The sequence below is a fragment of the Aquarana catesbeiana genome, linkage group LG08, assembly GCF_042186555.1.
Source record: "Aquarana catesbeiana isolate 2022-GZ linkage group LG08, ASM4218655v1, whole genome shotgun sequence".
Classification (NCBI taxonomy): domain Eukaryota; kingdom Metazoa; phylum Chordata; class Amphibia; order Anura; family Ranidae; genus Aquarana; species Aquarana catesbeiana.
The window spans coordinates 84,633,146-84,661,055 of record NC_133331.1 but is presented as its reverse complement, the minus strand read 5'-3'; the positions used below and the strand labels follow the sequence as shown (position 1 = coordinate 84,661,055).

The following is a 27,910-nucleotide window of genomic DNA, read 5'->3' as shown; positions in this document are numbered from 1 at the left end:
CTGGATAACGTAATGTGGCTGATTGGCCTTCTTACCATGCTGTTAGGCTGAAGGGGAAACTCCATCAGTATATAATGTCCTTTTCCTGCAGTGATAGAAGTAGGGGTTGAAGAAGCCGGCGTTTCTGTAAAGTGATCCAAGAAAGATCCGGAAAGATCTGTATCTGTGTATTGTGGAACACTATCTTCCGAGTAGAGCGGGCTTTGCACATAATGTCCTCTTTCAGATGGTAGGAATGGACTCTGCAGATGACATCCCGCGGTTTAGAGGCAGGGCCCTTAGGGCGCAAGGCTCTGTGTGCTCTGTCCATTTCTATGGGTTTGGCCGGGGGTTCTCCCAGGAGGTCATTGAATAGGGTTTGGAGGGTATCTTGTAGGTCTTCTGGGCCCACCGATTCAGGCAGGCTCCTGATGCGGATGTTGTTCCTTCGCCCCCTGTTATCCAGGTCCTCAACATGGTGCTGCATGTCCCGCAGCATCAGTCGGTGGTCTGCGCCTTGCAGTTTTGTGCGGTGCACTGCCAGTTTAGTCTCTTGTATTTCCTCCTCCGCCATTTCCACTCTGTCTGAGAGGTGTTTAAAGTTGGTTTGGAGTACTTGTATCTCAGCTCGGCAGGTAGATTTGACATCCTCAATTAGTTGCTTAAAGTCCTCCTTAGTTGGTATGGCTTGGAAGTATGCCTGCCATGAGGGATGTGGTTGGTGCTGAATATCTGGCCCCATCTGATGCTGAATGTGGTGGGGGGCAGGAGGAGGCTGCAGAGGGTGCATGGAGGCCTCTGTCTGGGCCTGTGCATGAGGCCACACTGGGGGAGCTCGTGCCTCGCTCCACGCTGGGGGCTGTGGTGGTGAGGGGGGTCGTTTCCACGGGTCCCCTGGGTAGATGGGCCTAGAGGAGCTGACTGCTTGGGCATAAGTGGCCTGGTTTACCTCCCAATTGGTGCTGCCGGGATCCCTGAAACGTGATTGTCTCTGCACTTTGGGGGGGGGGGCAGGGACAGGAGAGTAGGCCTGCTGTGATGTGACTCTCCCCTGGTGCCATGCGTGAGAGCGCTCAGCGTCCCATATGTGAGTGGGATCAGGTGGGGGGGGAGAGTCCCATGCATCATCTGAGGGAGTTGGTGAGCTGGGATCCCCAGTAGGCAGGCCAGGGTCCGAGGCCGTGCGCAGCAAGCGGGGATAGGTGTCTGAGCACTGTGTGTACGAGGCCTCAGTGAGGCCTAGTGTGGCAGGCTGAGGCCCGTGGCATGCCCCAGGGAGGTAGATTGCGGGGAATAACTCACTGCGACCATCGGTGGAGGTGACGGCCCGGTTCCCATCCAGGCTGGGTCGGATGAGGTCCGTGGGAGGGCTGGGGTTTGTGAGCCCGGCGGTGTTTGTGATGTGAAATGTGTTAGCTGTTCTTCCCTGTCTTCTATGTCTAAGATTTTTGGATTTTAATCTTTCAATAAAGATGCCTTCAGCGGTGTGCAGACGTCCAGGATTTTTCCATCCGCACTATAGATATGTGCTTAGTTCAAATTTCATGACTGGGGTTTACAACCACTTTAAGTTAAAAACAAAAGACTAAAGAATTAAAGTTTAATATAATAAACTAAAAAAAATTATAAGCAAACGCTTGTGTCAGGTGCACTCGTATATAAAAATGACGATTAACGCTAAATTGATGAGCTGTAAAGACCTTTAAAGCATTGCCTATGGACTATTTTGAGCTTAAAAAATTTGGTATCTATTTACTCAATGCAACCTCATCTTTTATATTTTACCAAAAACAAGGTATTATATTGTGTTTTGTGTGCACTAAAATTTATTTGAATTTTTACTTTTTTTCCTGTTGAAAATATAGATTTGATAAATAGCAGAATTATCATGTGAAAAATTACACCTACCATCATTTTTGTTCTGATCACTTATAAATACGGTTCTGTTGCTAATGAGTAATGATATAAATAACACTGGTATCTGCATATGCTGTGTATTTTATTTCAGCTATAAATTATAGCGAGCTGACCACCAGCGAAAAGTTTAATGTAAAGAATGAAAATCCTACTCGTGTGTCTGCTGTCCTCCTGGCTTGAGAATAGGACCCTTTATTATTTGTCTCTTGCCAACGCGCTGACAGGGCATTTGTACCACTTGTACAAAAGACTTTTATTGCTGGCAGATGATCAACTCATTTTGACGTAATGGCACACTTCGGAACCCAGGCCTTTTACTGGGTTGTGTGAAAGTATTGTATTATTTCTGATAGAACCATTTTACTGTATTGTGAAGTTGTGACCTACTAATTAGAGGCCCTGTCATTACTATCTTTTTTAATACTCAGGAAAAGCTTCTGCTCTTTCCCCTAAAGTAGGACCCTTCCAAGAGTTGTCTTACTTTAAAAAATATCTGTAGATAATCCGTGTTCTATGCAATTACTTCCGATCCTTCATTATGTGTTTCTAAACCTCTGCTCACCAGCGGAAGTTGCAGATTGGGCTAACGTGAGGTGACTGCTAAAATGAGAAAGAAGAGAAAGGTCAAAAACGAGGAGTGGCACAACTTCATAACTAAAGTCTCTCCTAAGCTAAATGAGTATTGCTTATATATATATAATATATATATACACACATACACAGTGGGGACGGAAAGTATTCAGACCCCCTTAAAGTGGGGTTCCACCCAAAAAAAAAAACTACATGAAAAATCCTAAAAAAAAATACAAAAAACCATTTGGATATTTTTTTTTTTTACTTGCCTCTAAATGCCTGTTGCTAGGGGGTCCCTCGTAGTCTGCCTCTTCCAGTGCCTGGGCTGGTGACATCACTTCCCCCTCGGCACAGGAAGGGCTCAGCTCTGTTCCCTCCCTCCTGGCAATCATCTGGGACCCATTACAGGTCCCAGGTGACTGAGCGGCCAATCACGGTGCGCGGCGCCGCTCGCGCATGCGCAGTGGGTGCCAGGCTGTGAAGCCACAGCCCGGCGCCCACAGTTGCAATGCCGGCGCCGCTGAATGGAGGGGGAGACAAGCAGGACTTCGATCCCCCGCATTGCTGGACCCTGGGACAGGTAAGTGTTCAATTAAAAGTCAGCAGCTGCAGTATTTGTAGCTGCTGACTTTTACTTTTTTTTTTTTTTTTTTTTTGACTGGACCTCCTCTTTACATTTTTTACTCTGTTATATTGCAGCCATTTGCTAAAATCATTTATGTACACACAGCACACCGTATTGACAGAAAAACACAGAATTGTTGACATTTTTGCAGATTTATTAAAAAAGAAAAACTGAAATATCACATGGTCCTAAGTATTCAGACCCTTTGCTGTGACACTCATATAGTTAACTCAGGTGCTGTCCATTTCTTCTGATCATCCTTGAGATGGTTCTACACCTTCATTTGAGTTCAGCTGTGTTTGATTATACTGATTGCACTTGATTAGGAAAGCCACACACCTGTCGATATAAGACCTTACAGCTCACAGTGCATGTCAGAGCAAATGAGAATCATGAGGTCAAAGGAACTGCGTGAAGAGCTCAGAGACAGAATCGTGGCAAGGCACAGATCTGGCCAAGGTTACAAAAAAATTTCTGCTGTATTTAAGGTTCCTAAGAGCACAGTGCCCTCCATAATCCTTAAATGGAAGATGTTTGGGACTAACAGAACCCTTCCTAGAGCTAGCCGTCTGGCCAAACTGAGCTATCGGGGAAGAAGAGCCTTGGTGAGAGAGGTAAAGAAGAACCCAAAGATGACTGTGGCTGAGCTCAAGAGCTGTTTTTCGGGAGATGGGAGAAAGTTGTAGAAAGTCAACCATCACTGCAGCCCTCCACCAGTCGGGGCTTTTTGGTAGAGTGGCCCGACGGAAGCCTCTCCTCAATGCAAGACACATGAAAGCCCACATGGAGTTTGCTAGAAAAAAACACCTGAAGGACTCCAAGATGGTGAGAAATAAGATTCTCTTGTCTGATGAGACCATAATAGAACTTTTTGGCCTTAATTCTAAGCGGTATGTGTGGAGAAAACCAGGCACTGCTCATCACCTGTCCAATACAGTCCCAACAGTGAAGCATGGTGGTGGTGGCAGCATCATGCTGTGGGGGTGTTTTTCAGCTGCAGGGACAGGACGACTGGTTGCAATCGAGGGAAAGATGAATGCGGCCAAGTACAGGGATATCCTGGACGAAAACCTTCTCCAGAGTGCTTAGGACCTCAGACTGGGCCGAAGGTTTACCTTCCAACAAGACAATGACCCTAAGCACACAGCTAAAATAACGAAGGAGTGGCTTCACAACTCTGCAACTGTTCTTGAATGGCCCAGCCAGAGCCCTGACTTAAACCCAATTGAGCATCTCGGGAGAGACCTAAAAATGGCTGTCCACCAACTTTTACCATCCAACCTGACAGAACTGGAGAGGATCTGCAAGGAGGAATGGCAGAGGATCCCCAAATCCAGGTGCGAAAAACTTGTTGCATCTTTCCCAAAAAGGCTCATGGCTGTATTACATCAAAAGGGTGCTTCTACTAAATACTGAGCAAAGGGTCTGAATACTTAGGACCATGTGATATTTCAGTTTTTTCTTTTTTAATAAATCTGCAAAAATGTCAACAATTCTTTGTTGTTCTGTCAATATGGGGTGCTGTGTGTACATTAATGAGAAATAAATAAAATGATTTTAGCAAATGACTGCAATATAACAAAGAGTGAAAAATTTAAGGGGGTTTGAATACTTTCCGTCCCCACTGTGTATGTGTAATATTAATATATACCGTATTTATTGGCATATAACACGCACAGGTGTATAGCACGCACCTTCATTTTAGGAGGGAAGTTTCAGGAAAAAAAACTTGGAAGCAAAATAAGGGTCAGTGCCCATCAATGCAGCCTGACCAATGCCCATCTGCAGCCTCACAATTGCCCATCAATGCAGCCTCACCTCAGATTACTGCAGCCTTGGAGGGAACAGGGAGGGGGGCGAAACGAGCGCCGTCAGATTACATACAGCGAGAATCTCCTGTTTACTCGGCGGCCTCTTTAATACTAAGTCCCGCCTCCTGGTCTGGCTAATATGATAGATAAAATACTGGTCCAAGAGACGGGACTTCCTATTACAGAGGCCGCTGCATAAACAGGAGACTCGCGCTGTATGTAATCTCACGGCACTCGTCCTGCCCCCCTCCCCGTTCCCTCATAGGCAGCCCATATTGCAGTATTGGCGTATAACACGCACACACTATTTGCACCCGATTTTCATGGTGAAAAAGTTCGTGTTATACGCCAATAAATACAGTATGTGTGTGTATGTGTGTGTGTGTGTGTGTATATATATATATATATATATATATATATATATATATATATATATATATATATATATATATATATATATATATATATATATATATATATATATATATATATAAAATATAATGAACCCATTGGAATTAACGGGTTTTCTGCAGTAATTTGCAATAAAATGTGATCTGATTCTCATCTAAGGCCATAGTCAGTGCGAATCTCAGCCAGTTCTGCAGATACCGGCCAAGATTCGAACCTGTTAATGGGCAGGTTGAATGCACAAAGTTGATCGATCAATCATCCTGGGTGGGATTTCCCTTCACTTCCTGTCCCATGGCCAAACAGGAAGTGAGAGTAAATCCCTGAAAATTAAGGAAATTTCTTGGGAACCACCAGAACTAGTGTCCCCATTGAAAGATTTCCCCTCTATTACTTTTCTGGGGACAACCCAAAATTCGAGATATTTTACTTTCACTTTAAATGATAATGGTAAACAGGACAAGTAGAGAGGATGAATCTCCTCTTACTTTTTGCTATAATTTATCCCCCCAAAAAATATAAAAAAAACGAATTTCTTCCTCAGTTTAGGCCGATATGTATTCTTTTACATATTTTTGATTAAAAAAAACGCAATAAGCGTTTATTGATTGGTTTGCGCAAAAGTTATAGCGTCTACAAAATAGGGGATATATTTATGGCATTTTTATTATAAAAATTTTTTTTTTATACTAGTAATGGCGGTGATCTGCAATTTTTAGCGGGACTGTGACATTGCGGCAGACAGATTGGACACTGACTCTTTTTTGGGACCATTGACATTCATACAGCAAGCAGAGCTAAAAAATAGATAAAAGAGGATTTTGCGAGCCACAATAGTATATTGCCTCAAATGTGGAAATCGCCTAGCTGCCCGCGCAGAACACGTTTCATATGCCATGCAATACAATGTATACAAAAGATACGCTGCGCTAAGGTGAAAATGTCAATCTGGAGATCATTAATGCATATGAGGTATACTGAAAATACCGCATAAGCGGCTTATCCAGCCACAGCAAGGCACAAAGGATATATGTATAAAAAAAAATAAAAATTTTTTAAAGTGATTATAAGGTGCAATGTGTAAATAATATACTAGATGTATACCATTAGAAAAAGAGTAGCGATTATTAAACTACTAACTGTATATATAATGAATGAAAAATTATTTATATAATCTGAGATTTACCATGTAAAAAATATATACATAATATCAGTGATAAGTGCAAAAAATACAACAAAGTGCCAAGTGCCACACAATGAGTGTGTGAATATCAAATCCAAGATGTGATACATGGTTATTAAAGTCCAGTTTATGAAAGAAATGCACATAAAGTCCATAAAAACAGTTCATAAAAAATCCAACGTGCGTGCAATAATCTTAGTGCTTAGTGCTCAGAATTCCATGCTCAAGTGCCATCCAGTGACCCCCCGGGGACAGCCGCTAACCTCAGAGCGTGCGACTCAGCTGTGAGACTGAGTCTAAACACGCTTATGGGCCATCCCATGGCTCAGTGATGGAATCCAGATACACAGTTTTCAGCAGCAGCTCCACAGTTAGGAATAAAGGAAAGGAAAAACTGGATAGTGTGATAGCGTTTATAAATGTTTATTGGAATAAAAGCTGGCCCTTCCCCTACGCGTGTTCGCCCTGATGAAGACACGTGACCCTGTGTCGAACATGCGTAGGGGAGGGGCCAGGACGGAGCACGGAGCCTTTCACTGCACTGAGATGCGATGCACAGCTTATCCCTCCTGACAGGCAAACTTTGAGGCAAACTTTGGAGACTGTTATCAGATTGGTGCACTCACGCCCCTTGCAAATGTGAGTACCCTAATGTGGGGAGCTTTTATTCCAATAAACGTTTATAAACGATATGGCTGCATTCACACCTGATCGTTTTCAGCTCATCAAACGTTTGTAAAAGGCCTGAAAAACGCCCAACATGCAAAATCCCATTAATTTCAATGGCACCTGTTCACATCTGAGCGTTTTGTCACCTGAAGCAAAACTCCTGAAAAACGCCCTAAGCTCAGAAAAGAACATGAGCTCCTTTAGGGCAGATTACAGGTGTTTTTCTGCCTTTTACATTGGTGACCTGAACAAAATCACGGGGAAAAAACGCGGTAAAATTGCGGTAAAAACACCCGACTCTGAAATACTCAGGTGTGAATGCAGCCTAAAGGCAATAAACTCTAGTGATGTCTTTATGTCTGTGGGAACATATCTGGTTGCTATGGTTTACTACACTTTGCTTCATTGCACAAAATGCAGCTTATAAAAGGAAGTAATGTGCTTAATGATTGCTTTTAGTGATTTAGTTGAAAAGAAAAACTAACTGATTTGTGTCTCTTATTACTGATTTTGCAGCCATTTTATGTCTGGAGTCAGTACTGCTCAATAACAACGGAGAAGTCCTCTTTGTTACACATGGAAATGAAGGTAAGCCATTAAGTCTGGTGTCTGTGGAAATCTTATTGCATCCCAAAAACCTAAAGCTCAGGAGCAAAATGTAGATTTTATAAGACTTTTGACCCCCCCTGAAATTAAATTCATTGTTATAATGTACATGGTTTTGAAATAGTTAGGTTTTGTTTCTTGAACTTTTTTGTTTCTTTTGTTTTTAGTCTTCAGATGGTATCAATGTCATAACCATTCAGAATTAGTCATTCCATTTTCATTGGTCATCTACAGCTGTGGTTCTCAAGTACCCCCAACTGGCCATGTTTTCAGGTTTTCCTTTTTACTTTGCACAGCTGCTTTAAATCAATATCAATGACATGGTATTTATAAGAGCTATTTTATCTAAGGGAAGTTCCCAAAACATGGCCTGTTGGGGGTACTTGAAGACTGAGTTTGAGAACCACTGATCTACAGGGCTGGTCTACAACTGGTATTTTTAAGGTGTCCAATATTTTGGTAGGGAAATCCCCAGTGCAAGGGCCATATGAACAATACTTGGTGTATCATTGCCAAACTGTGTCTGTTAGAGCCGGTTCACACTAGGACGACTTGTCAGGCGACTTAGCCACCTGACAAGTAGCGTCCCCTTCTGTACAATGAAACCGTTCTAATCGGAGCGATGCAAGTCGCTCCGACTTAGAAAAAGGTTCCTGTACTACTTTGGGGGCAACTTGAGGTGACTTGCATTGACTTCTATATAGAAGTCGTCTGAGGCAGTCGCGCTGCAAGTCGTGCTGCCTCAGTGTGAACCGACTCTTCGTCTTCCTGTAGAGATTCCAGCTGGTAATTTGTCAGCACTCACTACTTAAATTTGGCACACCTTAACAAGCCCAGCGGGGGAATAGGATCATGCAGTAACCTTTTATTTACAACTGTAAACAACTTGCCAGAAGCTTTCAAGCTAACAAACCCATGGGAAAGCATGGGAGATGCTCCAAGGGGGGTGCTCCAGCATCAGGTGTGGCCTTCAGAAAGAAAAATCTGTATTTGTATGTGGAGTTGGGTGGGAGGGATTAAGCCACATTTAAATACTAATGTTGTGAAAATCACAATTTGTATAGGCTTAAACGCCTATCCTCACAAGGCAATACAGTACTTGAGCCTAGTGATAGATTGTACAGGTACAGAGTGGTGCATTATGGGAATGAGGAGTGACTGTGTCTTCTATCCCTCTTCCCCACTAGTTGAAAATACTTTTGCTGTAAAGATGTAGGTACAATTGTGCCAAAATATTTAGTTTTTTGTATGTTTTTTTTGGTTGCGAGATATATGAACTGCCTTTGCTAACCTTCTGCTGAAAATGCTAGTTGCCTTGTTGACCATCTGGCTTTGGAGTCACTCATTACGAAAAGGTATGCAGATCAAGAAAATCTGAAAAAATCCAGAAGCTCTGATCTGCATGTTTGTTCCAGGAGTTTGACTCAAAGTATTGAAGCCAGCCAGTCGTCATGTTCCATGTACTGCTGTTATTGAACCTTTGATCATGCAACCATTCATGGTTTTTGGGATCACCTCTTCTTCTATGTTTTGTGCTTTATCTTGAACAATTTTGACATAATGTTTGTTTTTAAACTTGTGCCTCATGTGAGGAATTTTTAAAGTAAACTTCTTTTTTTTTTTATTATTACTTTTTCACACAAACAACAAAAATAACAAACATACAACCCAAAAAAAGTTAAAAGATATTATTTATTATCTGCCACCCCCCCTCCCCATTTTCTGCCCTAGGTGAGGGTAATATCAGGATTTTTCTAGCAAGATCCAAGAGAAACATTGAGGACCCCAAAGCTCCTGCTCTGTATCTTGCTGGAAGGTTTATGACATTCCCTCTCCAGTGCAGAAGCTAGAGGTAATTTAAGTATATTTTCTAAGGTTTTTTTTTTTTTTTTTACAGCTTTAATGCTGCAATTTCTAAGGCGGGGGGGGGCTGGCCTTATGTAGAAAGCTGACCTTACGCTTTTGTGCAAGGTCCCTTTTTAAATAGAGACCAGAGAGGGAAATGGACAAGCAATACAAGCCAGGCTTTGGTAACTGTAAGGGCAGTTACTTTAAAATACAAACTGGCAATATAACATCCTAATTTAGTATACTAACTTACAATGAACATCCTTATGAGAGATAATAAAATTAATAAGTTCATTATCATGCTGTATTATCATTAAGCCTGCTACAGGCATGCTGTGGAAAGCCTGCAAAAATTTAAAGATGATGGAATATGTACTTCTATTCTCAAATATGGAACTACAGAATTGATCATCTTATTCTCTCTGCTGTTCATTTTTTTATTTTTTATTTAGCCCATAGGAAAAGGACATTCATAATATTTTGTGAACAAAAGCAGATAGAAATCTGCAATAAAGTTTATTTAAATTCTAGCAATGTAGCAGAACTGGGAATGCTGGTTTTACTTTGGATTAAAAAGTCCTAAATTCAATAAACTGTCTTGGTCTGTATTACACAACAAGTTTGTTTTGCCTTCCTTGAGCTGGTGTCTTTGCCCTTGAGTATGACAGTTGTTGTCTGGGTGCAGCAGAGCAGGGAGCCCAGCAGAGCTAAGCTGTATCCCAGGGCAAAAAAAGAACATCTATCCCTGGTGTACATAAGAATTTGTCTAAATCTACAGCAGGAAGGTAGGAAAAAAATCAATGATGGGAGCTATGTTTGTGCAGAAATATGTATTGGTATAATTTTTGCTTATTTGTATGAGTTTCCACTGTACTAATTTTTCCCTTTATCCAAAATCATACAGGTGGGTTACTAGCGTTTCCATACCTTTTTATGTATGTGTGCTCATGTTTTTCCTTTAGTCCTCAGTTGTCTACACATTTAAATACTGTCTGGTTTTATTTTCAGAATTGTATGATTCATTTTGCGTTCCCCCAGAGTATGGCCATGATTGCGATGAAACTGGAACGGAAAAGGTAGAACAGAATTCTTGTGTGCTTAATTTTAAGCTTCATTTAAAGCTGAATTTCAGGCCATTAACTCCATTTTTCAGACTATGTTTTCATGTTACAACTATATTTGGGTCTACAGCCCACCACCCCCAAGCCGCCCCCTCCTTGCAGAATCCAGGGGGTTCTTAGCTGTCCTGGCTCCTGTCAAAATCGAATACAGAATGGCTGTGCGTGGCTCTGCCTGCACAGCTGCATCATTCATTCACACAGAGTTTCGAATGAAAAAAAAAACTACAAGTCCCATCTACTACTGCGGCAGAAGGCTGTAGTTCTCAATGGCACACACGTGTGGTGACATCGCTGCGCTTGTAGTCCTTTGTAACTTCCTCCAGCTCTGTAAATAATATCTGTACCTCAGTAGAGGCCAGTAGGGGGCGTAAGGTTATAGTATTTCTGAGAATACACTGAGGCCGAAAGGCAAATCCTGCAAAAAAAGGCATAATAGAAAAAAAGTGTCATATTTTCTGGAAATTACAAGCACTATTTTTATTTATTTTATTATAGTTTTTATTTTAATAGAGGTAGTTTGTGTGCAAACGATAAATCATACCTGAAAGTTATTAAGCGGCCCGGCTACTGATGTTGCTAGTGTATAGGGAGTAACTATAAAAGCAACAAATGAAAAGTCACCTGTTTAGTTAATTGGTACTTTTTGTATTTTTAAATCTTATATATAGACATCACAGATGCACTAACATGTTTGTTGTTTAGTTGTAACCTTTAGAAACAGGGTAGATTTGTTTATTATAATTTGTTACCAATTACTGGGAAATGAAAAAGCACTGAGCCCTAGTAGAATGCTCTCAATTACTTTAGGTTACCAAAATAGGATAACAGCATTCTTTTAATTTTAGATAGCATTTTAGTATGACATTAAGGTAGCACATAAGTGTAGTGGTAACAATCAAAGAACAAAGGAGATGTCTTACCTGAATGTTCCAAAGATAAGCAAACTTCTAACAGCACAGACCGGTGTCATACAGCAGAGTGTGATAGACATCCGGCATGCTGACATGCTATCAGTATAAAAACCCTCTTCCTACCAATAGAAGAGAACCTATAGTGTACACAGTGCACATAGATGGACGTAAAAATAAAGTGATCAGTGCAACTTCTTAATTATAAACATTGATAAGAACAAATAAATACAAATATTACATAACAGTGACGTGCTAGATGCCACAAACAATATAGTGCAAAATAATTTAATCTATAGTCCAAAAAGTTCGGTAAGACAGTCCTTCCAATTAATATTTCCTGCAAACAATGTTCCTGTGACTTCACACAATTGCTTAGTGCTCACAGAACTCTCACCTCTGTGTAATGTTGAATCGGCCTTATAGGTATCTGTGGTGGTGGCGGGCTTCCCCTTCCAGACTCCTGATTACCAGGTTGCTCAAAGTTCTGGGTGTCATGTAAGAATAAAATTAAATACCTCCCATAGTGTAAAAATGTTTAAACAACCAAAGATTTCTTAAAAAACCAAATTGAAGCTTAGATAGATAACATTTTAAAAGCGCATGTAAAGTGCAACAAAGGCGTTCCAGACGCCTCTTACGTCACTTCTGGTCTGCTCTGTATTTCCGGCCACACTCTACACGTTACGTTACGTGACTTCATCAGGGTAACCAGATTGGCTCTCAAATGATCATATCTATATGCGGTAACAAGAAGTTGATTGGCGGCCATTTTCTAGAAGAAAACGGAGTAATATATCTAGCCCATATTGTATACATAAGGCAGAAAAAAGTGGTCAGTTGGCCCTATAGTTGTGGCTTCCATCTACATAATCATAATGGCCACCTGCTAAATATACAAAATAAAATAAAAATAGGAATAAATATAAGAATAAAAAAAGTACAGTAAAAATATATATGGCACTTTTTGAAACCAGTGCGGCCATGTGGGGCTCTGACAACACAACTGTGTCATTCGTTCACACAGCTCTGTGTGTAAATGAACTACAAGCCCGACATCCTTTGCAGCTGTCGACTTGTAGGTTCTCAGTTAACTACCAAGGCGCTGTGGCAGTTCTTTGATTCTTCCTCAGATTGTATCTGCCTGCCCGTACGGGATGTAAAGGCACATGAATACACTGATAAATCTAAAGGAGACCTGCATGGCACCAGCGATCTACTGATCGCTGCTGTTCTGCAATGCTTTACAGGCTCAAAATTTACCTGCAAAAAAATGTGCATTTATTACTTTTTTCTGAAAAATGAACTTCTTCTTTAAGGAACCCCTAGCAGCCTTTGGAAGAACCCTAGGGTTACATGGAACCCTGGTTGAGAATGCCTTAAAGTGTATCTAAACCCAAGAAAATGTAACTCATTGCAGCTTAGCAGTCCTTTGATGTGGTGGCTGCATTCATTTTCTTTTTTCAGGTATTCCCCCCCCTCTTCTTTTTTTTTTTTTTTTTTTTTTCTACCTAAGGAACCTGTGAATGACACACTTCTGTGCTATTGTGACAACAGTCACTTCTCCACTGTATCTATGGAAGGCGCCATGATTGTCAAACAGGCTGGGCTTCAAACATGTCTGCCCTTGTTGCCCTCTCCACTCTTTAACAAGGATTCTGCAATTCTGGCCAGATCAATGGGTATATTCTGTATTTGCTGAAAATGTTCAGAGTCTGGGAATAAGAATGCAGCCCCATGTTTGAGGTGACATTAATAGGCTGCAAGATATTACAGGTTTGTTTTTGGGTTTTTATGTGCTTTATTCAAAATAACCGTGCAAAACCAAAGTGCAGCGAACTATAGAAACCAATACAATTTGTACTTTATTGGAGTCCAGTACAATATGAATTCTGATTGGTTGCTATAGGTACTGTAACATTTACACAGCTCCTCACACCTTACATGGTTTTAGCCTCATTCGCACTTCTTGTTGCTCTGCATTTATGATAAATTGTAAAATACAAAGGGATCCTATACTTAGAAAAATACAGAGGCTGCACTGTAGACCCCGTTCTAAGAATAATAGTTGTCTAGCTGCCTCTGGCTTCAATACTTTTAGACACTGATCTTAAACAAGCATGCAGATTAAAAAGTCAGCATAAAGCCAGAATTCATGAGCTGTACCATTGTACCAGGTCAGGTACCGAAGTGAGATCCTCAATGCCAGCCTTTATATATTCTCTCAGTGCACCTTTTCTTTAAATTATGCAGCCAGATGCAAATTGTACATTTGCAAACTGGAGGTTTTATTTAATCCCTAATGGCATATAAAAGGTAGGTATCCTCCACAGTAGAATCTTGCAATGACATATTAAATAGAGTCGTCGTCTTAGTTTGCTAATAAATTGGTTGTTGAGCTTTTTGGTTAAGCCCTGGTTAATTCTGCATCTTGTTTGGTATTGTTTTATTATTCTTGGCTTCTCACTTTCATTATTTTTCCATCCTCGTAATGTTTACTTTTTCATTTTTATCCCTTCTCTGTTTCAGCCCTCCGCAGATTTAATATGTGTACATTTTACTTTTACAGGCTTGCGTTTATGGGATTGCAGCTATTTTATGGTCAACGGCGAAGTTCAATTTCCCTGCTAATCACAAGCTAGCACTGCCGAAAAAACTCAAACGGTTTCTACTGCAGATGGCAAAGAAAGACTCTGAAGAGAGACCAGGTTTAGACGAAGCCTTGCAGGTAATTGCACAAAGATATGTGTGCATTCAATTACACGTTATAAAGGCTTGAAGGAGTAGACGCGGCATCCACAGGGCAACTCATGTCAAGTAAAGGAAACCGCTTGCTGCCAGATGAAGATGTGGAAAATCACTGTTTATTCCCCTTGTGCTTAGAGTTTGAGGAAGTTCTATGTTGGTCTGTTTTAAGAAGGCAAGGTCATGCTTTGCATTTTCTCAAGCAGAATGCTTTTTGGTTCTTTTTGGCCAGTTTTAATACCTTACTATACATCTATATGGGGTTTCTACTTCACCAACAGATTTCTTTGATCTCTAATTTACACTTGTAAAGATGTACCAATTCTTCTAGTATTTAGGTTTTTGAGTTAACACTCAAAATAATTATTTTTGGGGTTCTCTGCATATGGGGCATCTTAATGTGATTGTAAAGGCTGTTTTTTTTTTCTCTTGTTCAATATCCTTATTATTTTTGTCAAGTATACAAAGGTAATTGAACATCACAGAAAAGCTTCTGCAAAGTGATTGAAGATGTTACAGGAAATGTTTGCTCATTAAGAGTGCCTGCCCTTTTTTCCCAGCTCCACCATTCATAGAAGCCGTCACTACAGCTTATATGAATGAAAAACAATCTTATGAATGGAGGAGATGGGCCACTCAACTCCCCCCCCCCCCGTTCTCCATTTAGATATCATATTTCATTCATTGATAGTAAGTCATATCCCTTTTGCTGACTTTTGCTGCTCTGTAGCTTATGCATGTATTTGCAAATGTGTGCTAACTAAACACCTGTTTTTAAAGCAAACTATTAGACAGCATAATTTGGTTGGTAGCAGACTGGTTGGCTAGTTGAGCTGGGAATTTTCTTTGGTTTTGTTTTGTATGCGTTACCCTTCCATGTGCTCCTTGCTGTGAAGGCCAGTTATACGTGGGGGGGGGGGGGGGCAGGGGCCATTTTGTTTTTTGCTGATTTTTTGTTTTATTTATTTTGATAAACGAAGGCTTTAGGCAGGCTGCCCACTTCAGTGGGTCAGCAAAGTAAAATATTTGGGTTCAACTACATCAAAGGCCATATCGGACTTTATTCCCCTAAACGTCACCCCAATAATACAGACCCTTAATACCGTACACAAGTGTAATTTATCACTTTCTCGGATTGGGAAAATTAGTCTGTTGAAGATGAAATTTCTCCCTGTCTTTTTATACATTTTCAGGAACTCGCCCATTTGGATCCCCAAGACTATCTTCCAGGCCATAGATAGTCATCTCAGATATCCTTTGGTGTGGGGGGGTCCACTGTATTAGACTACAAGTGCTGCAACAACCTTGGAAAGAAGGGGGTTAGCAGTTTCCAACTTTGTTAGATATTTTTTAGCGGGATAGTTAGTCTTTGCACACAGATGGTTGACACAGCCTGATGATGAAGCAGCGGTATCATTGGAGGCCGCAATCGTGGGCTCCGTGGGTGCAGGGCCCCTTATCCCCTCACTGGGTCTATGAGATATGTTGTTAGAGCGTGGGAAGTAACCAAGAGAGCTGAAATTAGGGACAGAGTAGTGTCACCATATATGTCATTGTGGAATAATCCTCAGCTGACCCAGTTCTTTTCCCACCCTGACCCAATTACAGGGGGTCCCCGGGTTACAAACAAGTTAGGGACTGTAGGTTTGTTCTTAAGTTGAATCTGTTTGTAAGTCAAAACAGGTACATTTTTTAAGTGTAGCTCCAGACAAAAAAAACTATTTTTAAGCTTTTTGGATAGCATAGGGAAGGGTTAACACCCCTGTAACATTTGTTTTGCTGTGTGTGCCCCTGTTCAGAAGATTTCACCTCACTTTCTGTCCCAATGACAATTGGATTTTGAAAATTGTGGGTTGTTGTGGAAACAAGCCTTGGTGATAAAGCATCAGTGGAGGTACCTTTCCCCCATAATAGCTCTTACAGGAGTGAATTTCCCTTCCTAGGGGTAGATTTCCTCTCACTTCCTGTTGCCTCCCTCCGTTTGTAAGTAGGAGTCGTTTGTAAGTCGGATGTTTGTAACTAGGGGACCCCCTGTATTTGGACAAGGTATGGGATCAAGACAGTCGGTTCTGTAGTTGGGAATGGGGTACTCCTGATATTTGATGTACTTTAAACGCCAATACCAAAAGAATTCCCTAATTCACATCTATTTTGCTATCTTCAGCTCAGATATGCTTTTTCTACCCAATTTGGATCTTCCAGTCTATGTGTGAAGGTTGGTGATTTGGAATCCTTACTTGGGGATAAAGACCTTATCAAAGCCCTATCCATTATTTATAAACAACTGTTCATTAATACCACCAAGGTTTTGTCCTCTTGTTGCATTGCATGGTTGTCAGACTTCCCACAGCTAGACGCAATGACTGGGGCGATGTATGGAGTACCACCTTTCTTTTTCCTACATTGTGGGCACAAAGTCAGGCTAATATTCATTACCTACTGAGTTCTACTCCATCTCCAGGTGAATGGACACTGGTAGACCAAAGGTCTTCAGACAGGAAGTGATCCCCTATATAACCCCCCCCCACACACACACACACACACACACACACACGAAGCACTTCATTTTTTATTTTTTTTTACCAGTGTCTGCAAGCTGAATGGCACGGTTTGTTTGAGCTCTCTATTTCCACAAACGGTTCTTAAATGAATCAGGGATTGACTGATCAGTTCCATTTGACACAGGCTTTATATACTTAGATAAATGGTACCCGAGCGTCGCAAAGAAGACTCAAGATCCACCAAGACGTTCAGCTCTGAAGGAGGTGAATCACATACTGGCCTGGGCAGAGGGACATGGGCCGATTTATATCAGCAGTCCATATCCCAGGAGTAGAGAACTGGAAGGCAGATTATCTTAGCCACCAGCAGGTCTGCCCGGGGGAATGGTCCCTACACCTAGGGGTGTTTCAGGAAATTTGCCAGCGTTGGGGATGGCCAGAGGTTGACCTATCGGCATCCAGGTTCAACAACAAGCTACAGCAGTTTGTGTCCCGAACAAGGGATCTTCTGGCAATCGGAGCAGATGCTCTGATAGTTCCATGGGAATAGTACTCCTTGGTTTATGCTTTCCCTCCGATCACTCTCCTTCCACATTTGTTGCATAGGATTCAGAAAGAGGGGGTTCCAGTCATTCTGGTGGCACCAGCCTGGCCCAGAAGGCCCTGGTTCCTGGAGATTGTGAGACTGACATTAGCCGGGCCATGGACGCTTCCACGTCGCCCCGATCTACTGTCTCAAGTTCCTATATTCAACCCCAATTTACAGTCTCTAAATTTGACGACATGGCTATTGAAGCCAGGGTGTTAAAGTACCGTGGCATCTCGGGATCAGTGGTGTCTACCCTGGTGAATGCTAGAAAAGCTGTCACTAGGAAAATTTATCATAAGGTCTGGAAGACTTATATTGCTTGGTGTGAAGCAAGAAAATGGCATCCTCGGAAGTACGTGATTGGGAGAATTCTTTATTTTCCACAGTCAGTTGTGGAAATCAAATTGGCTTTGCGTACAATCAGAGGTTAAGTTTCGTCCCTATCAGTATTCTTCCAAAGGCCTTTAGCCTCCCATTCACTGATCTGAACCTTTATGCAGGGAGTAACTTGCTTGCTTCCCCCCATTAGGTCACTTATTTGTCCTTGGGACTTGAACTTGGTGTTGTCAGGTTCAAGTGGTTGTTTCTGTAACACAATCAAGGAAATTCCATTAGACTTGCTGACACGCAAGCTAGCCTTCCTGATGGCCATCACCTCGGCTAGAAGGGTGTCAGAGTTGGCGGCCCTTTCGTGCAGGGAACCATACTTGATCCTTCACCACGACAGGGTTGTGTTACGACCTGTTCCATACTTTTTGCCAAAAGGGGTGTTGGCCTTTCTTTTAAATCAGGACGTTATTTTGCCTTCTTTTTTCTCTTGGCCTCGCTTTAGGGTGAGAGCTCATTCTACCATGGGTATAGGAACCTCCTGGGCTTTTCGCCATCAGGTATCTGTGGCTCAGATTTGTAAGGCTGCCACCTGGTCTTCAGTGCATACGTTCACAAAATTTCATCAAGTGGATGTTCGAGCAGCTGAGGATTCAGCTTTTGGCCGCAGTGTACTGATGGCTATTGCTTGGCAGGGTGTCTCCCTCCCCTCAAGGCTATTGCTCTGGGATGTCCCAGTAGGTAATGAATATTAGACTGACTCTGTGTCCCATGATGTATGAAAAACAAAATAGAAAATAGTTTTTTTTCGCTATACTTACCTGTAAAATCCTTTTCTTTGAGTACATCATGGGACACAGAGATCCCTCCCCTCTTTTTTTTGAGGATTCAATGCTTGCTACAAAACTGAAGTGCTTCCTGTGTGGGAGGGGTTATATAGGGGATCACTTCCTGTCTGAAGACCTTTGGTCTACCGGTGTCCATTCACCTGGAGATGGAGTATAACCCAGTAGGTAATGAATATTAGCCTGACTCTGTGTCCCATGATGTAGTCAAAGAAAAGGATTTTACAGGTAAGTATGATGAAAAAATCCTATTTTTAGATTCCCGCCAAGGCCAAAGCGCTGATCATTTGAGGGCCCTGGTGAGCACCCGGCAAAATTGCCATCAGTATTTTTTTGGGGTGTTGTGATTGAAATTGTAAGTACCTATTATGTGCTCTGTATTCCCGTCTTTGTATGAGTTTGTCACAAATTTTATATGGGAGCTGCATTGTTCACTGGTGCTGATGCATTGTAGTGTGGTTTGTTGACTGGCTTTAAGTTTCTAACTTTACATGGAAAATAAATAAAAAAGATAAAACCAAAAAACATAAGCTTTAAAAAAATAGCAGGGAGCGAAACTGGAAGGCACACAGGCTGGAAGTATGAAGCCAATGTTATTGCTCTTTACCCAGCACTGACTTCTAGGAGCTTTATCTTGGCATGGAAGGCACAGAAGTCATATCATTTAATTGCATTGCACTTACCTCCCGCTTATCCATTCCTGAAGATATTTCATGAAGCACTTTTATTGAGACTATAATGTCCTCTCTTTTGGGGATTTAGAAGCGTGCCTTTTTTCTCAAGCTCCAGACTGACAGAAACATATTACATATTAGCTTCAAATAGTTACTGGTCTGTGAATGCTCACAGACTGATCATTAATCAATTGGAGTGATTTCTATAGCTTCTGATACAAAGTAACAGAAGACAAATGTGGACGTTATGCAACAGACTACCGGTGTTAAGTAAACTCATGGATTCCAGGATTGGAAATTACAAACATTTTAAAAAGCATGATATGTCAAATCTATGGTAGGACAACTGCAGAAAAAAAGAAAACGTTGAAAAAAATAAAATAAAATAATTGCTGTTAGAGCCATTGCAGTTATAATTATATTGTATGTAAGAGATTAGTATCACATATAGCAAGAGAAGTAGGCTAGGATTTTTGCTTTACAGACCAAACACACTTTAAAAACAGAAAAACACTGGTAGACCCTCTCTAAAAATATTAGCTGGTTCCTTCCCCAAGTTTATTCTTCAAAATATTACCAGTCTTGCCTTATGGGATACATCAAAGGCAGTACAGAATTCCAGGTTTCAAAATGTTTTTTTGGGTTCACCAAAATTTCAGCCATTCACTCTTGTGCGTAAACTTCCTTTGCTGGATCCAGCAGCCTTTCCTATAACATACTAAGAGCCTCACCTTTATTAAAAGCTTAAAGTAGAATGGTGACCAGAGAACCATCCACTCTTTTCCTGGCCAAACTAAAGAGCTTTAATGAGATAGAATCCCTCTTCCTGCCTAAGGCTCGACCATAGACGGCTTGTTTTTCATCCATTTGCATTAAATCGGCAAAAAAAATGAGCAGCATGTGACCCTGCAAGCACCACCCAGTGTGACATGGGTCAAATTAAAAGTTGACTAAACTGGGTGGAAAATAATTGGTTGACCAGTTACTACATCTTCTCAAATGCAGTCACTGTTTAGCAGCACCATCGTACTCATCAGCCACAGTACCCGCAGCTGCCTGAATACAGTGGAGCTGCTATATGGTGACTGCTTCTGATAACAGTTTGGCCACTTCTTTTCCACTCTCCTTTTGTTAAACTGGGTGGGGTTTTCTTGGGCCGTGCTCGGCTTGAATTTTGGCTGCTTCAGCAGGAAACAGGTGAAAAACTACCCATCTGTGCAAGACTTATGCCTGGTACACACGATGAGATTATCGGACGAATGATCATCCGTTTGTTTTTGTTTTTTTTATTCCATGCTAAACTCATATAGAAAATGAAGAATTTACTAAAGTTACGAAAATTCTTATATGACAGAATAAAAATTCTGAAGTGATAGGGCTGACTGAACTCGATTGGATTACTTTCTACTCCACCCGGAGTCTGACATTCCTACCAGACCACCTGCCTTTATCACCCATTGAGAGCTTTGATCCACATTTTGTTGCTAGCCCTATGGAGCCCCAGCTCAGCTGCTCTGCCCACCTCCGAAACGTGTCTTTCACCTGCCAACTGGACACTTAATGGCACCGGATAATCCTTAACTTCCTTGAGTGCTGTTCCTGTATATTGGTCCCTTGCCCTGGGCTGCCCAATAGAGAGATGGTGGCGCAGGGTTGTAGCGACCTGAAAGTTTCTGTCCTTCTTTTTTTTTTTTTTTTTTTTTTTTTTTTTTTTTTTTTTTTTAGGGTTAGCAGTGAAAGCTTATAACTGGGATTTACCTGATGTTGACCAGGTGGTCCCCACCTGGTTGTTGGGGACGGCATTCTCATCCTGGGCTTCTGGATGTGCCCTATTACCTTTATGGTAACATCTAGCAGACCCGGGCTGTGCTGTTTGGTGTCATCTTGAACCGCAGTGTTATTGACCATGTTGTGGTCTCATTTAAATGTTCTGACTACTAGTGTAGTTTTGTTAACTGTATATTGGCTCTTCGCCTTGGGATCCCCTACTTACGTGTGGGTAGCCCCTGGCTTTGGTAGCCATAGTAATCTAAGTTGAATAGTTATACTATTTTGCTTGAGCCAGTGTTCTTTTTTTTTTTCTTTGTTATGCCTTTAAATGATTGTTTACATTATTATGTGCCTTTCATTCTGTTGTAAATTTGATTGTAATAGATGCTGAGTGGTTCTGACGGACCACTGCTCCCCGAGTTTAACTCGGCCTTTTTTTGCTTCATTACATGATCTTCGCTTGTCTTTTACATGCCTCTCCTTCCCTTTTTTTTTTTCTCTCTTTTTTGGTGTCCACGTGGGGGGGTTGTGTTCTGTGGAATCATTTCATTTTATTACTTTTCCTCACTATGACACTAAATTGGTTGTCCCTGAATGTTCAGGGCATGAATTCTCCTCAAAAGCGGGTGAAAAATTTTAAATACCTCAAGAGACAGCGGATAGATATAGCCTGTTTGCAGGAAACGCATTTTTCAACTACCTCCTGTCCTAAGTACTTTGATGCTCAATACCCCCAGGTTTTTACGGCTACTGGCCTGACTAAACAAAGGGGTGTACTCTTTGCCTTTCACAGATCGGCCCCATTTAGTTGCAACAAACAGATAGTGGATCCAGAGGGTAGGTATCTTTTACTTCAAGGTACCATCCAGGACACAGAAATTACCATCCTAACTCTACCCCAGGATCTTTTTTGTCCTATGTCTGCAGCCTGTTGTCATCCCACCATAAGGGTACTCTCTTTCTTGCAGGAAACTCAAACCTATCCTTGAATCCCTTTTTGGACAAATATCCATCGGAATGTACTACCCCATCCCCCGATGCTAAACAGTTTGCTCGCTCTTTACAGTCTCATGATCTGGTTGATCTCTGGAGGGATCTCCACCCTCTGGATAAGGATTACACATATTATTCCCACCCCCATCATTCTCACTCTAGAATAGACCACATGTTTATGCTGAGAAAGCATCTCCCCTTAGTGGTATCTACTTCTATTCTTGCCACCCCATGATCAGATCATGATCCTGTCTTGGTCGTTTGCCGTTCTATTCTTGATAAACCTCAGCACTCACCCTGGGTCATGAACGACTCATTATTGTCCCTCAAGGAGGTCCAGGCATATATCTTGAAATCTTCTGTTGAATACTTCCACACTAATGCAAGCTCAGTGTCATCTCCTGTAACTCTCTGGGAGGCATATAAGGAGGTTCTCAGGGGCCGCATTATACAGTTAACCTCGAAGCGTAAGCGAGAATGCCTCCTAAAACAAAGGGACTTAGAGGCCCATTTGGATGTTCTCTCCACTGCTTTTAAACAGGCCCCTACTCCCACCAACCGCAAACTCTTAGACCAAACCCGCTCAGAGCTGGATCTTTGTCTCACTGACGGGGCTGAGCGTATTTTGCGCTGGTCCAGCCAGAAATTATATTCTAAGGCGAATAGGCTGAATCAGATGTTGGCTAACAGGTTACGCACTTTTGCTCCTAAATTTACCCCCATTACTCCACGTACTCGACATAATGTGTTCACTGGTAATCTAGTGCAAGTCTTAGAGGAATTCTGTAACTGCCTTGCCACATTGTATACGGCTCCACCCCAGACGTGTAGTAGGGACACTGATACCTTTCTGAGTCGCATTTCACTTCCCACATTGTCTGGAGCTCATGTGTCCATAATGAACCGAGATATTCAAGTTCCCGAAGGTCCTCCAATGTATTAAGGATCTGAAAGTGGGCAAACGACCTGGCCCAGACAGCTTTACAGTACTTTATTATAGGACGTTAGCCCCACATCTGACAGCTATGTATAATACCGCTAAAAGCGGCCAAAAATTTATATCAGACCTCTTAACCACTAACATAGTGATGCTCCCTAAACCTGACCGTGACCACTCTTCTTGGGCCAACTTCAGACCAATTTCTCTCATTAATGTGGATATGAAAATTCTGACAAAAATCCCGGCCAATCACTTAAACTCTTTCCTTCCCCGTTTAGTAAAGCAGGCTCAAGTTGGCTTTGTTCCACAAGGACAAGCAGGGGATGCCATTTGGCGCATACTGCAGTTACAGCATGTAGCCCATAGTCGCTCTTTGGAATCTATGCTTCTGTCTTCGGATGTGAACAAGGCATTTGATACTTTGTCCTGGATGTATATCTACTACGCCATTATGGTTTCAGAGCCTCGTTTTTGCGATGGATGACAGTGCTATATCACTCTCCTCAGGCCAAAATTAAATACTACAGATTTGAGTAATCTGTCTTTAATATTGGGAGGGGTACCCGTCAAGGTTGCCCACTCTCGCCACTTCTCTTTGTCTTGGCTTTGGAACCCTTGGCGGAGGCAGTCAGTTCCCATCCAGATAGTATCGATATAGCGGGCTCCACTCATAAAATATCTTTGTTTGCCGACGATATTTTACTAAATTTAACTTCCCCCAGAATCTCCCTACCAAACCTATTCTCTCTTTTAGACACCTTTCCTTCCCTCTCGGGCTAAGCCTCCTAAATCCAAGGCATTGTTGATCAATCACTGTCCTCCAGTGCTGATGGACTTGAAATCGGCTTTCCCATTTCACTGGCCTACTTCCTTGCCGTACCTGGGAACTGGTCTCACTTCCTCCTATACAGGACCACCCTTGCTCAAAAGATTGTCCGATATGTTATCCTCCTGGTCCCACTTACCTTTTTCTTGGTTCGGTAGGATAACTGCAGTTCGCATGTCTAACCTTCCGAAATTACTTTTTTTTTTTCGAGTTTTGCCCGTTCAAGTGCCTTCACATATTTTACATATACATTTTACGTATACATCAACGGAAGCTTTTACACTTTTTTGGGGGATCCACCCGTCCTCAAATTAGTAAACAAATCTTGTACGCTAGGAGGATCAATGGTGGACTCTCGGTTCCTAATCTACAGGCCTATTATACTGCAGCGAACATAGCACCGCTGTCTCAACTTCATGAAACACATCAACTACCGCTATGGGCCACAATCGATCTGGTCGATTCCGATCCCATCCCGGTGTCCCCCCTGCCCTAGCTCCCTCTGGTTTATCGTCCAGCAGTTGGGCCATGTTTAGCTCACTCTTTGAGATTATGAGATTCAGTTAAATATTCTACAAGTCTGATCTCCCCCCATCTCCCTCTTTTAAGACTTCTCCATTGTCCATTAATCCCCCCAGGTTGCGAGAACCCGGCCCAATTTTCCTGTTGGACTGTGAATGGTTTCACAGATATCCATTCCCTGTTTACTCCTACTAGGATTCTAACTTTTGATGTCTTGCACTCCTCTCACTATATCCCTTTATGAGAACATTGTAGCCATCTTTAACTCGGGCATTTTCTTCAGCAACTTAATAAATCTCGCCCTACTCCATATACTCTGACTCCTTTTGAGAGCCTATGCAGGGCTAGGCCCCACTCCTTGGGCATTATATCCCTGGTATATTCTTTTATAATTTTGGCAAGAAAGCCCCCGTTGAGGCCGTATCATCTCCAATGGGAAAAAGAACTAGGGAGGCAGTTAGACCCAGAGGATTGGCAGATAATGACCATAGCTCTACACCCGAAAAGGCAACTGACCCAACATCTGTTTACTGCAGCTAGGTTAACGTTTGCCAAGGCATGGAAGACTCCCATGCTTAGCTTTGAGGTTGTCAAAAATCACATGAACGATGTCGTGGTAAATGAGAAACTAACGGCCATTCTCTACACATGATACACTATACACACGATAAATGTATCATAGTTTTGCGACCGTGGATCACTTATTTTCAGCCCTCCTGGTTCGACAGTATGCTCCTCAATTTAATGCTTCCCTGGCATGTACCCCGTGGACTCTTCTTTCTCCTCTTTCTCCTCCTTTCCTCCTTATTTTAGGTTTCTTCTCTTCCTTTTTTTGTTCTTTTTTTTTTTCTCCTTTTCCTTTTCCGTTCAATATGTTTTATGCATTAAGTTACTATGGATAATGGGCCGACAGGTATTGCTCTGGATAGGATGGTTATTTTGAGAATATTGCTTTTTGTGTTATCTTTGAATTTTTTTGTTTTTGTTTTATTCTATCCTCTCCAATGGGGAGGCTATGCACGCCTTCGTTCAGATATCCCAGATTCTATAATTGGACATTTAGGTCTGTAGGCATGATATGACCTCCATGATACCTCGAAAGGCTGCTTTTGGACTCTCCCTTACATTTTTAGTCACCTGGGCCATTATGTTTGTGACCTGTGTAATGGTATTGTTTATGTTCTCCCTTTTTACTATTATTTGTCCTTGTTTTTTTTTTTTTATTATTTACCTTATGTCTGTTTATTACAAGCTGTAAACATCCAATGGTTGCCCATATATGTTGGATTGTCTATTAATAAACCTTTTGTAAAAAGTAAAATTCTGAAGTGATGTAATGTGTTGTAGTGTATTTTAGTTGAACGACAACTGTACTGATTAAACTAATATTGTACAAGAAGAAAATTTTTCGCGCTTGTCCGATCGGATAATATTGGGTGAACTGTCGTGAACGGCTCTCGAAAGCTCTATACTAACGATCAGATTATCGTACAATCGCTTCAAAAGCGGTATTTTTCGAGCGATTTTCTGATCATGTGTTTGGGCCTTTAGGCAGGAAAGGGAAATCCATCTCATTAGAGCTATGTAGTCTGGCTGGGAAAAGAGTGGGAGAGTTCTCTGGCCTTCAGGTTTTTGCGCAGGTAACTGAAGTGCTTAAAGAGTATCTCCACTTTGTTTCACCAGATTGATTGCATACTCATTATAAATGGGAAGGTTAAGTTCATTATTTATCAGCTGATGCACTTTGAGTTCTAATGAGGAAAGCTTTAGAAGTGGTTAACCCTTGGGGCGGTATCTCACCAAAATTTACAGTTCGAATGCAGGGGGTGACTAAAATCCTACTTTTATCTTGATGTAGACTTCTGGCAATATCAGTGAGCCAGTCACACAAGAAATTACATTTTTGGAGGCGTTTTGTACACAACTGTGTACAGAATGTCTCCAAGTTGCCATTGCGAGTTGAGTTTGACAAAAATCATAGCGGTGCAGATTGAAAAGAAAAGGTAATTTTAAATAATATTACATTACAACATGGCTTGTGTAGCAATTGTATATGATATATTGTTTGTATTTTCTATTTTTTTTTTTTTTCATGAAAGTGCCTCCCTCTGGAGCCTTTTATCTGAAACACCACCACAGTCTGGGCGCAACATGCACTTTGGGCCATCCAAGACCATTTGCCATGTGATATATTCATTGTACATTTAAAGTGTAAGCTTAGGAAGCAGCCTAATAAGTATAAAAATACTTTTCTGTCTAATAATGTACTTCACTCTGCATTTTCTCCGCATAACGATAAAAAATGTTGGTCTTGTTATTGCGGTTGATATACATAAGTGTTGTAGTTTTTTAATGCAGTTACATTTAACATTTCAATATACAAATATTTGTGTTGGTTTTCAGATTTGCAGAAAATATCTACTCCAAAAGAATCTTGATAGTAAGGCAATATGGTCACACTTAATCGGCTTTACAGAACAGGTAAGAGGTTTAGTTCAAACAAGCTAAGGTTTCCCCTATGTTAAGATATCATGCCTGGCTCCTGCATTTAAAAAGATGACGCCGCCTCGGCTGAGAAGCTCAGATCGGTTTTTGATTTCAGGTTTCCCCATCCTAGAGGTGAGATCTGGGGACTTATTGACCCCATATCTCACTGCAAAGAGGGCCTGTCATGCTTATTCCTATTACAAGGGATGTATACATTCCTTGTAATAGGAATAAAAGTGATAAAAATAAATAAATAAATATATATATATATATATATATATATATATATATATAAAAAAGAAAGTGTCAAACTAGAAAAATAGAAGCAAAATTAACAATATAAAATAAAAATAAATTTAAAGCGCCACTGTCCCCATGTGCTCACACGCAGATGTAAACGATGTTGAAACCACATGTAAGGTATCGCCGCGAACATTGAAGCGAGAGCAATAATTGTAGCCCAAGACCTCCTCTGTAACTCAAAACATGAAACCAGTAAATTTCCACGAGCGTGTGCAATTTTGAAGCGTGACATGTTGGGTATCTATTTACTTGACGTAACATCATCTTTTACACTATGCAAAAAAATTGGGCTAACTTTATGGTTTTGTTTTGTTTTTTTTGTTTTTTTTTTAATGCATGAAACTATTTTTTTTCCAAAAAAAGGCGTTTGAAAAATTGCTGCGCAAATACCGTGCGAGATAAAAAGTTGCGACGCCCGCCATTTTATTCTCTAGGCTCTCTGCTAAAGAAAAAAAAAATATATAATGTTTGGGGGTTCTTTGTAATTTTCTAGCAAATAAATGATGATTTTTACATGTAGGAGAGAAATGTCAGCATTGGCCTGGTAGGCAAGTGGTTAAGCTGGGTACACACTGCCTGAATATCCGACATTTGGCCCGTGTGTACAGCTGTCCTTCTGACAGAAGCCGGTCTAAGGGACCAGCTTTTGTCAAAGGGACATGCTGTAAAATCTCCATCTGGTCAGTGCTCGCAGCCATGATTGGTGTGTTCTGGTGGGAGGAGTCTACCTGTCAGTACAC

The 27,910-nt window shown here is 41.4% G+C and overlaps 1 protein-coding gene across 1 annotated transcript in view; it reads left to right on the top strand.

The window, feature by feature from the left end:
- The window catches only part of KNDC1 (kinase non-catalytic C-lobe domain containing 1), a 238,237-nt gene that overhangs the window by 103,514 nt on the left and 106,813 nt on the right, over positions 1-27,910 (top strand). Inside the window, exons 8-11 of the mRNA XM_073596077.1 lie at positions 7,682-7,753; positions 10,628-10,695; positions 14,218-14,376; positions 26,784-26,861. Of these exons, the coding sequence (XP_073452178.1) occupies positions 7,682-7,753; positions 10,628-10,695; positions 14,218-14,376; positions 26,784-26,861 (377 nt within the window). The remainder of the gene's footprint in view (positions 1-7,681; positions 7,754-10,627; positions 10,696-14,217; positions 14,377-26,783; positions 26,862-27,910) is intronic.